At 46.3% G+C, this 10,481-nt stretch overlaps 1 protein-coding gene across 1 annotated transcript; it reads left to right on the forward strand.

Annotated features, from left to right (window-relative positions):
- The first annotated feature begins 1,822 nt into the window (after positions 1 to 1,822).
- Positions 1,823 to 8,302, forward strand: LOC309889297 (soluble scavenger receptor cysteine-rich domain-containing protein SSC5D-like). The gene is made up of 7 exons (XM_082782064.1): positions 1,823 to 1,949; positions 3,572 to 3,598; positions 4,375 to 4,701; positions 5,139 to 5,468; positions 5,836 to 6,165; positions 6,778 to 7,107; positions 8,006 to 8,302. The coding sequence occupies exons 1-7, from the start codon at positions 1,850 to 1,852 to the stop codon at positions 8,038 to 8,040; spliced, it is 1,479 nt and encodes a 492-aa protein (XP_082638190.1). The 5' UTR covers positions 1,823 to 1,849; the 3' UTR covers positions 8,041 to 8,302.
- The last annotated feature ends 2,179 nt before the right edge of the window (positions 8,303 to 10,481 follow it).

Below are 10,481 nucleotides of genomic sequence, written 5' to 3' on the forward strand. Positions count from 1 at the left end.
TTTACGAGTAATGTGTGTGACACTTTTATCTTCCCATGGGCTCTGGGGTCTCTGCCACACATCAGTGTCTGGGTGTAGGCATCAGTCTTTGATAAAGGTGTTAGCCAGATGCTGGCCTGCTTGAGATAGACCATGAGTGAGGCAGCAACTGCTATCAGAACATAGAAAACAGGGCAAAGATGGAGAGGGTAAAAAGTCTGCTTGATGGACAAACCCCGAAACTAAGCAGATGGATGCGAACAGTCTTCAGACAATAGGATATGAAACTCAGCTACTCTGAGTTGGATGCAATGCTCTCTTTCACCACACACAGCTTTGATATTAAATGTATTAATAAAATCTGAATAAAATTTGTACTGATGCATGTCTGCAACTGAGAGTCGTGACCCAGGTAGCTTGAGATTTATACTAATTCAGGCCTGCTTTTCTGGTCTATTACCTCCACTTTTCATCCTCTAGACATGCTGTTGCAATGAAAGGATTTGCTAGCTCTACGTTCATTTGCATTCCCTGTGAGTCGTCACCCATTCCTACACTCCATTTCTGCCAGAGATTTTCTCTCCTTGTCTGTCATTTCCAGAGGCTATCTCAGCTTCACTCTCTTCCTTGGCTTGGGGAAGACAGAGGGGTGTTGCAAATAGTCCCTGGGTTGCACAGTCTAAGCAGAGGAGTATATCAAAGATGCACAAAATCTGCAGCTTTTTCACCAAGCTTTTTCACTGGGGTTAAAGACATCTGTATGTATTTTCAGCAGTAATATTTTCTGTGTGTTCAGCTGAGCTATTCTGTACCCATCTCTGGGGTTCCTAGGGATGATGCTGAGCAATGGTCATACTGGTCAACCACACATGTTGCTCATCTAAATGCAAGGAGTATTTTCTGAGCCCCTCTTGTACAGCAGTGGAGGGTGCAGTGTGATTCTCCTATCTATCACTCTCCTTTTGGCATATCCACCTCCTCAGACAGCCTGATGGCATTTCCCTGCTTAGACATCTTCAATACTGGTGTCTGAGTCCAAAAAATGAATGCAATCACCTCCTAGGAGTGCTTGATGAGCTCTGCTGAGCATGAAAGTTATCTGAGTGCAAGAAGTTGGTATGAAGTAGATCCCACACATGATAGCAGCAGCATCATATCCCTGTAGCATCATTTCTATGCTTGGGCATGTGACTGTCTGGGTGATCCAACTTCACAGGGGATCTGGGAGCTTGGCTTTCATTGCCAGCAACAGAGCATCCTGCTGCTTCTGTATCTGACATTGTCAAGACTAGGAGAAGTAATCACACTGACAGAAAAATTAACTAAACTGTGAACACAGACAAATATTAAAACAATATTGCACAAAGTTTTCTTTGGAACAAACATAGGAGAAAAAGGGAAAAAAAAAATCTCATCTTAGGATAAAGCCACTGCTTTCAGCACTGGGAAAAGGTTTTTTTTTTTTTTTTTTTTTTTTTTTTTTTTTTTTTTTAACAGACTCCCTTGCTGAACTAGTGCCAAGGGATAAATTTAGTTTTCCCATATATATTAGTACCCTATTCCTGCCTGAAGCCAGTCCTGGAAGATGAGTTGCAAAACACCAGGTGCCCCTATCCTTGCCATCAGTGGTCCAGAAAGATCTGAACTGAGAGGACATTTTTGCTCAGCAAATTCCCGAAACAGCCCAGTTTCACAATCCTATGGCTTACGGCTTACGTGACACTTATGGCACAAGGGTCACTTCCCAGCAGAGCCCCTTGGCTTCTTGCACTTTGCTGAACACCTGCCATGGGGCACAGAGGGAGGTTTTGGGATGGAGGGGAGGAGCCAGCTCCATGGGGACTTCTCAAATACCCTGTCCCTTGGGTGCATGTCCTGCCTCTTCCCTGCCCTCCTCTCCCGTGGAGACACAGAGCACACGTTTCTCCCTGCTACCAACATGAGGTTCGTCCTCCTGGCATGCCTCTGGGGTAAGTGAGGTGGGATTCTTTTCTCTCCACTTTTGGCTTGTCATAACTTTACCAACAGTCTTTCCCTTCCATCATTGCTTCTTCCATAGTCCATAGCACAAAACTTATGTGACATTGCAGGGAAGTGAAATGCAATTGGTGGTGTCTACTTTGCAGTGAGCTGAATCCCTCTCTAGACTACCAGGGCTGCAATTGGTGACTTGGATCCCCTCTGGCATCTCAGACAGCCACAGGTGGACAGCCGGATGATGACCCATCTAACACCAATACCTAGACACTTAAGTGTCTCGTTCAGGAACTGAATCCCAACCCTTATGAGATAAGACAGCACTGCACAAAATGGGTGCCCTTGTTTCTGCCCTGTGGTTCCCCAGGCTTTGCGGGTTTCCATGTGTCAGGGATGGGACCAGACCTGGTAGCAATGGGCAGGGGATGATCTGTGGTTGCAGTATGTGGATAGGCACTGAAGATGATAAGCTATCTGAATGTAACTGGAATTTAGAGAGAGAAGGAAGTAATTATGAATTTTAAAAGTAGCTAAAAAAAAGTGAGTAGTAAAAACACTTACCTGGGCAATAGTGCTAATGCCACTTCTGGTGTCAGCAATTCTGCCCTTGCCTGAAGTTGTTGGTCAGTGCTTGGGACCTTGCCAGGCTGTTACATGTAGGAGCATAAACTGTTGTTTGTGTTGAGCTCTTTTTTGCTTCTGACCTTCTACAGTGAGTACAAAGTCTTCTTTTCCTGAGTTTCCAGGACAAACAGATTCTGGCAAGCTTTCCCTTCCCAACTTTGCCTCAGCCTCTAATTAATCCCCAGAAGAAGCCTCTGGGCAGCAATACCACTCTTCACAGATTTCTATCTTGAAGACGCTTTTTTTGCACAGCCCCATTCTTTGGCCCATAACTGTCCCAATTGCATATCATTCTTACCATTAATGTCTACAGGCCTGGCAGTAGCCCTGGAGTTAGTTTTGTCCAGTGTCTACCTGAAGTTCAGAAGCAGCAATGCCTCTTTAATGGGTCTAGTCCTTACAAAAAAAGGAAGCAATGCTGTGGCACTTGCAGCTTATCAGATTTTCAGCAGTTTCATCCAGATGTGCACCTCTTGCCTGGCTTTTGCTGAGATCTGTGTGCCTATCCAGAGCCTCTAGGGAGAGACAAACACATCCAGATGCAGTTCGACCTGCTCTGGCTCCAGTCTTAGGATGAGCTGTCTGTGCTTCAGCCACAACTCAGATCTTTCTGCTGATTATTACAGGAGCCTAGGTAATTTAATCAGTCTGCACAAAGAATTTCAGATCACCAAGTATGGACAAGATGAGTCTCAGCTGATCTCTTATTATATTTTCACATTATCTGCCCAAATAATTTTTTCCCAGTACACACACACACACACACATATATATATTTCTCTCCACATTTTCTCTCCTTATCTGAACTCTTTAACACAAATGCTCTAAAATGAGCAAAACCCATTGACAGCAGGATTTGAGAGGCTGAGAACAATGATGGGCTTTAGCAGAGCTCACAGGGTCTTGCCTCCTGTCTGGTGTTTTGCTGCCCTGAATCTCTGCACTTTGCAGAGCTGATTCAGACTAACTTCCTGTATTTCTTCTATTTCAGCTTCCCTCACAGGAGTCCTGCTGGCAGGTCAGTATTTGTAGTAGAGTGGATCATGGGTCATAAATATTGGAGTCTGTTCTCAGTTACATGAATGCCTGGTGTCCCCTTGACCTATATAAGCCAATATGAAGGTGTTCCATATTTTAGACCCCTGTACTTTCCAGTCACTGAATTATTCCCACTGGAGTTCCCCAGATCCATGCAAAGGGGTGATGGTGTCTAGAGATACTCAGTTCTTGATATAGGGGTGGCAGGTATTGTGATTAGGGGACTGGTAACTGGGGCTGAGACAGATTTTGAGACAGATTTTGAGACAGATTTTGAGACAGATTTTGTGGCCTTGTGAGTTTAATAACTGGAGGAGGACTGAATCACAGAGACAATCCTTTCCAGTCCTGAAAGCTTTTCCAGGGAAAGGGTGAAAACTTCTCAATTCTCTCTTCCCTTCTGCTATCCCAGTGCCTTGTAGCAGTGTCGGTTGGGAGACATTGGCCTTAACCACGGGCAAACTCAGACAGAAAAAGAATGTTGGGGTAGTTTTGGGGTGGCTACACTTCTCCAATTATGGTTGAAAATGAACCCTGCAATTTGTTTCTCAAAATGGACTTTTGGTCACAAAGGCACCTGCAGCATTTGGCCATTCCCAACTCAAAACCAGGTTCCTAGACACCAAAGATCTCGGATACTAGGATACACCAGGCTTTTGTTCCCCCTGGTCTGGCAATAAGGACAGCCTTCTGGGGAGGAACAGCCCTCTTTCTCATTCCCTATCTTCACCCTGGGGTGTTTGTTCTTCTCTGAAGATGCAGACACAACCAAACTTGAGATCCGTCTGGTGGATGGCCCAAACAGCTGCTCTGGGAGAGTCGAGGTGCTTCACAAGGATACCTGGGGGACTGTGTGTGATGATGGCTGGGATTTACGAGAGGCCAGGGTGGTGTGCAGGCATCTGGGCTGTGGAACGGCACTGTCAGCCCCCCACGAGTCAAAATACGGAGAAGGGAAGGGCCAGATCTGGCTGAGTGACATGAACTGCAAAGGCACAGAAGGGTCCCTCACTGAATGCAAAGCAAAACCGTGGGGAGAGAACACCTGCAACCATGTGGAAGATGCCAGCGTGGAGTGCTCAGGTAAATTCCAGATGTCTTCAATTTTATGCCACATTGTCCCTTCTGTAAGCTATGGCACAATTTCTGACTCGTCCAACTAGGAGGTTAGGGATGCAGAGTGACTTTGTTGAGCTCCATCTCCCTATCCACTTTGACCCAGAGAAGCTGCATCGTAAGTCCAACAGAGCTGGGATTAAACACAGACAGTCTGATCCCTCTCCTAACACCTTCTATGCATTTTTTTTCCTTTTCTTTTTTTTTTTTTTCTTTTCTTTCGTCAACCTTTCTTCTTAAGCCAGAAGGTAGGAAGGGAGCTGTTGATAGGTATAGGTGTTAGGGGTGAGTAGAGAATTTTGGTGTATCATGGGAGATTCTGTTTTCTCCAGGTGATCAAGGGCACAGATACTTCTCTAAAACTTCTCTCTGTTTTTTTTTTTTTTTTCTTTGTTGATTTTTAGGAACTGACATACCTGAGCCAGGGCCTGTCCGTCTGGTGGGAGGCCCAGACCGATGTGCTGGGAGAGTTGAGGTGCTTCATGAAGAGCAGTGGGGCAGCGTGTGCCATGATGACTGGGACATAAAAGATGCCCAAGTTGTGTGCAAACAGCTGGGTTGTGGGGATGCAGTGCTGGCCCCCATTGGAGCCAAATTTGGACGAGGCTTTGACACCATTTGGCTGGATGATGTGAACTGCACGGGGGTAGAAGCTGATCTCTCTGAATGTCAGGCGAGGCCATGGGGAGATCACAACTGTTACCACGGGGAAGATGCCAGTGCAATCTGTTCAGGTAATCCTTGCATCCTCCAACTTTTTCCAGCTATGTGTTGGGGTGCACTTACAAGTGTGGATACAATCATGAACAGGAACTAGGACTTAACACAAAGCACTCACCTACTGTATTGGTGTTGCTGGTGGTTTGGGGTCCTTACACCCTAAAAGAGGGCTCCAGTCTGGAAGGTTTTCTCCTGTCTGCTCACTGGGGTGTTCTGTGGTCATTTTTCTCCAGTTCAGGCTTGAGGTTAAGACCATGCACAAGAGCATGGACCATGTCCATGAGTGTGGGAGGGAGAGGTTATGCGGGGGGGGGGGCTACCAAGGTATGAGTGCACAGCCTTCTGCCTTCCTGAGCATGCCCTCTCTGGATGTCTCTGCAGAATCAGGGATTACCATCTCCACCTCAGTCCGCCTGGTGGATGGCCCAAACCGCTGCACTGGGAGAGTCGAGGTTCTTCACAATGATGTCTGGGGGACTGTGTGTGATGACGGCTGGGATTTAAGGGAAGCAAAGGTTGTGTGCAAGCAGCTGGGCTGTGGAACAGCACTATCAGCCCTCCCAGAGTCAAAATACGGAGAAGGGAAGGGCCAGATATGGCTGACTGATGTGAACTGCACAGGAACAGAAGGGTCTATCACTGAATGTGAAACCAAGCCATGGGGAGAGAATACCTGCAACCACGTGGAAGATGCCAGTGTGGTGTGCTCAGGTAACCACCTCTGAGCCCTCCCCTGCATGTGGTGGGCAGTAGGATGACAGATCCCACTGTATATAAACTTGAATCAGATATCATCCCAAGCCCCTGTGAAAGGGGCAGTGCACCTCTGTGTATGTTTTCTAGTGGAAACAGGGGGACACAGCTGAGGAACTCATCCCATCACTGGGTCCCAGCCCTGTGATGCAGAGCAGGGGTGACCAGTGGTGACACACTGATGTAGCTGTGCCAGTGTTGCATTAAATTCTCTCCTACACTGTGGTCCCTTGTCTCACCTCTGTCCTGCAGGGTGGTTATGATCAACAGACTCCTCAAACCAGATACCCAGTAGAGCCTGAAGCTGTCCATGAAGACCAGAAAAACTTCCTCCTGCCCTTTTCCTACAGCCTCTTATTTTTTTTTTTTTTTTTTTTTTGCTTTTATTTGTTTGTTTGTTTTCTGTCCTTCCTCCCACCCCAGAAAGCTCAGGTGTCATTAGAAGAACGCTGATGGCATATCTTCATTGTGCTCAGGGGCACCTGAGCCCGTGTTGAGCAGGCATACTTTCCACAGGGAATGGGGCACATAGGATGCTCCCTTAACATTTTTTTTTTGGCATTTGTGCAGAGGTAGACGTTCCTGAGACTGGACCAGTCCGGCTTGTGGATGGCCCAAACAAGTGTGCTGGAAGAGTTGAGGTACTCCATGAGAATCGGTGGGGCAGCGTGTGTGATGACCACTGGGACATGGAGGATGCCAAAGTGGTGTGCAAGCAGGTGGGCTGTGGGTCACCACTGTCAGCCCTGGGAGGTGCCCGCTACGGCCGAGGGCCGGACGTCATCTGGCTGGATGATGTGAACTGCACGGGGACAGAAGAAAGCATCTTTGACTGTCAGGCCAGGCCATGGGGTCAACACGACTGCTATCATGGAGAGGATGCTGATGTTGTCTGTGCATGTAAGCCACCCATTACTGTGACACGTGAACTGATGAGGGGACAGGGTCAAGCAGTTCTGGCAAAGCCAGCAGGCTGGACTGGATGGGACATAATGGAAATCACAAGGCAGGAAGGCTCTTGCTCTCGGGAAGATGCTGTTGGAGGCAGGGAAATGAGTGAAGCAGGGTGCCCTAAGGAATACGGAACATCTGATTAGGGTGGATGTGGTGGGTTAGATGTGATTAGCAGGGCACAGACAAACACACCAATGACAGTCTGACTATGGGATGGGTTCTGATGGAGAGATGCTTACAAGGGAGTTTTGTATAGGGCAAGGTTCCTAATGGGCAGCAAAAGGGAAGGTAGAACAGTTTTTGGAATAGGAGGTAATGACAAACATCTGTGGAGGGCAGGAGGAGGACAGCTGGAACCATGTCTAGGGAGAGACACCTCTCTATCATCTGTACTCAAGAAATATCTAAGTTTAACTCTCTGAAACCTCTGTGAGTTTAACTCCTCACTTCTCATGCTCTGTTTCCTGGAAGAGAAGGCTGGACAGGCCCTGCATAGGTGAAGGAAGGAATCCTTGGGGGTTTTTGGTTGGTTTTGTTATGGAGGAAAAGGGCTGTAGGGTGTTGGCAGGACTTGTTCTGCCAGGACTACATGCTGCAGTCCTCTGGAGCAAGCAGTGAATTTTGCATCAGGGTGAGAGCTTGGTCTTTGTGCAGCCATAACCTAACTTCCAGAGGGGCCAGTCCAAGGCTCTGGTGTCCACAGTATTCTTCGCTAATAGACCCAAATATATCAGTATAACCTAACACGAAGACCTTCTTCTAGAGCAGAATCCATGTCACTTCTGGGTGCCAATTCTGGTGCAGAATTCCTGACAGCAGATTTCATTTTTCCCTTTCTCTGCAGTTAACAAGAATCTGGAGGAGCCGGAAACATCGTGAATGCCGTGCTGACCCCACCAGACCATGCTCACCTTGCCACAGGAGAAGGGCCAGTAAGATTCAGCTGAGAAAGAGAATATTTGGGATGCTAAAGAACCACCAGCGTGCCTTAACAGAATTCAAGTTTTGGCAAAACCATTCTCTCGTCCGTTGAGTGATCTACAAGTTTGTTTATAAATACATTGATAGAAAACACATCTCAAAATGTTTTCCCACTGAAAATTGGGATCAAAAAGTATCAATAAATTTCCTCTAAAACTGATATTCTGTCTGTCTCATAAATTGCTTATGGACCTCTGCTGCCTGAGCATATATCTGTCAAGGAGCTGTTTATCCTACATGATGAATATTTATACCAAGTTTATGAAAGTATTTGTAAGATATCTGCTGAGAAGCATGTGTTTTCACTGGTATTCTGACTGGTAAGAAAGACAACCATAAAAGCCTTGGAAAGGGTATTGGACATTGAACAGCATAAGTTTAGTTTTGTAGGTTTGTCTGCCCCTCCTAAGAGGGGCCCAAGGAAACTGACCCCATAGAGGAGGACACACCCTTTTTCCTCTCTCACTCTTCCTAAAAGCCAAAACTGGCACTTTCTGGGGATGTCCAATCAAGGCTTAGGCTCTAACATATTTTTGTGTATGTGTGTGTCTGATTTGTTGCTTTCCAAAAAGCAATATGCTTTGTGCCCATCAGTACCATGCAAATGCTTTGTCCCAGCAAAGCAAAGCACTAAGGTCTTCATCTCAGTATTGACATTGGGTGTCTCCAAGTTGGTCAGCAAACTCAAGCTGTTGTTATGGACAGGAGAGATGACTGTATATCCCAGTTTTCTTTGGGATAGTGTTAATTTCCTTCATAGTGGCTGGTATGGTGTGTTTTGGATTTAAGATGAAAATAATGTTGATAACACACCAATGTTTTAGCTGTTGCTGAGCAGTGGTTGCACAGTCAAGGACTTCCCAGCTTCTTGTGGTACCCTGCTGGTGAGGAGGCTGGGGGTGCACAAAATGCTGTGAGGGAACAGATCCCCACCTGGCCAGAGGGATATTCTGTACGATATGACATCATGTTCAGCAATAAAACTGGGGAAAGTTGGCTGGAAAAAAATAAAGCTCCTTTTTATTAAACTATACTTATCTCAACCCATGAGTTCTTGCACTTTTACCTTTTTTAAATTCCCTCCCTCATCCCACTGTGGGGGAGTGAGTGAACCATTGCGTGATGCTGAGCCAGGTTACAACACAACACCATCTCCATTCCCTCCTCCTCCTCATGGAAGAGTTCATCCCCTCCCCAAGCAAGTCTAAAGGAGCTTGGATCATCTGCTTTTTGGGAAGTGCCTGGTTCAGTATGGCTCCAAGGAGAACAGAAATGAGGTGAAGCTGGTGGTGACCTCACTGTTACACAGTGCACCAGACAGACTCACAGAAACATAAAGTTCAGGTCACATGCCTATATATATATATTTAGATGAGAAGTGAGAAGCAACACAGAAGTCGTTTGAGGATTGGTGGAAATGTCGCAGAGAGGGCGCACAAGGTACAATCTGTTTTACTTATCAGAGGGAAGGTTGCGTGAGGATTTCATGACAGTAGCTAAACATCTTCTACCCAAGGGAACCTCAAGCTGTTTGAGCCAATACAGCAAAAGCTGGATGTTTATATAATGTATTCTACAATCAGCACAAGAAAGCTTTCATGGATTAGAGGCATTATCAGCAGAAGAAGTTGAACTGGCATGGGAACGGTATGATCTCTTGGGCACCAAGGGCATGATAATGTGAGATGTTTCAGGGATTCAAATTGACTTCAAATGCCCACTTGTGTTCTCCAGATAATCCCTCCCCCCCCTCTCCGCCCCCCCCTCAAGGGAATATGCCTGGAAAATTGTCTTGTGGCCAAGATAAGGAATTGTGATCAGTGGGACCATGTCCACTCCAACCACCTGCAGGCATCCACAGAGGTACCCAAATCAGACACAAAATCACCCAAGGCTGTAGAAGGATCTACAGCCAGGGGAGGAAAAGGCTTCTGAAGTTACTCTGGAGACAGCCGGGCTGACTTGCCTCATGCAAGTGCCTCTCTCTCTTCATTAGCTGAAGATTCCTGGGGCAAGCATGCCCCCAGTTTGGGCACATTGTTTTTATGTTTGCATTTCAGTGTGATAGATCTGAGCTTCAGGGATTTTCTTCTGTACTGCATGCTCTTTGGCCTTCAAGGATCACTTTGGTTTGGGTTTAATAAATGTCATACACATGTCGGCTGGCACTATTTCTCTCTTCTCCACTCCAGAAGATCTGTGAGGTTTAGATCCAACCTGGAAGGAAATTAATGCAATCCAGATCTGTAAAAGTAGTTTGCTTTATCCTGCAAGGCCACTGAAAGTAGTAGTATACTTATAATATCCTAGTGATATTTCAAAGATGCAAATAGGAAAAA

This window comes from Aythya marila (assembly GCF_965140915.1).
Source record: "Aythya marila genome assembly, chromosome: 34".
Classification (NCBI taxonomy): domain Eukaryota; kingdom Metazoa; phylum Chordata; class Aves; order Anseriformes; family Anatidae; genus Aythya; species Aythya marila.

What these genes read in the sequence shown, in the direction of transcription:
- LOC309889297 (XM_082782064.1), top strand. Translation starts at nt 1,850, where the DNA reads ATGTCCTGCCTCTTCCCTGCCCTCCTCTCCCGTGGAGACACAGAGCAC. An exon ending in TGCCAGTGCAATCTGTTCAG is followed by an intron (nt 5,469 to 5,835) that starts GTAATCCTTGCA and finishes ATGTCTCTGCAG; the next exon opens with AATCAGGGATTACCATCTCC. An exon ending in TGCTGATGTTGTCTGTGCAT is followed by an intron (nt 7,108 to 8,005) that starts GTAAGCCACCCA and finishes CTTTCTCTGCAG; the next exon opens with TTAACAAGAATCTGGAGGAG.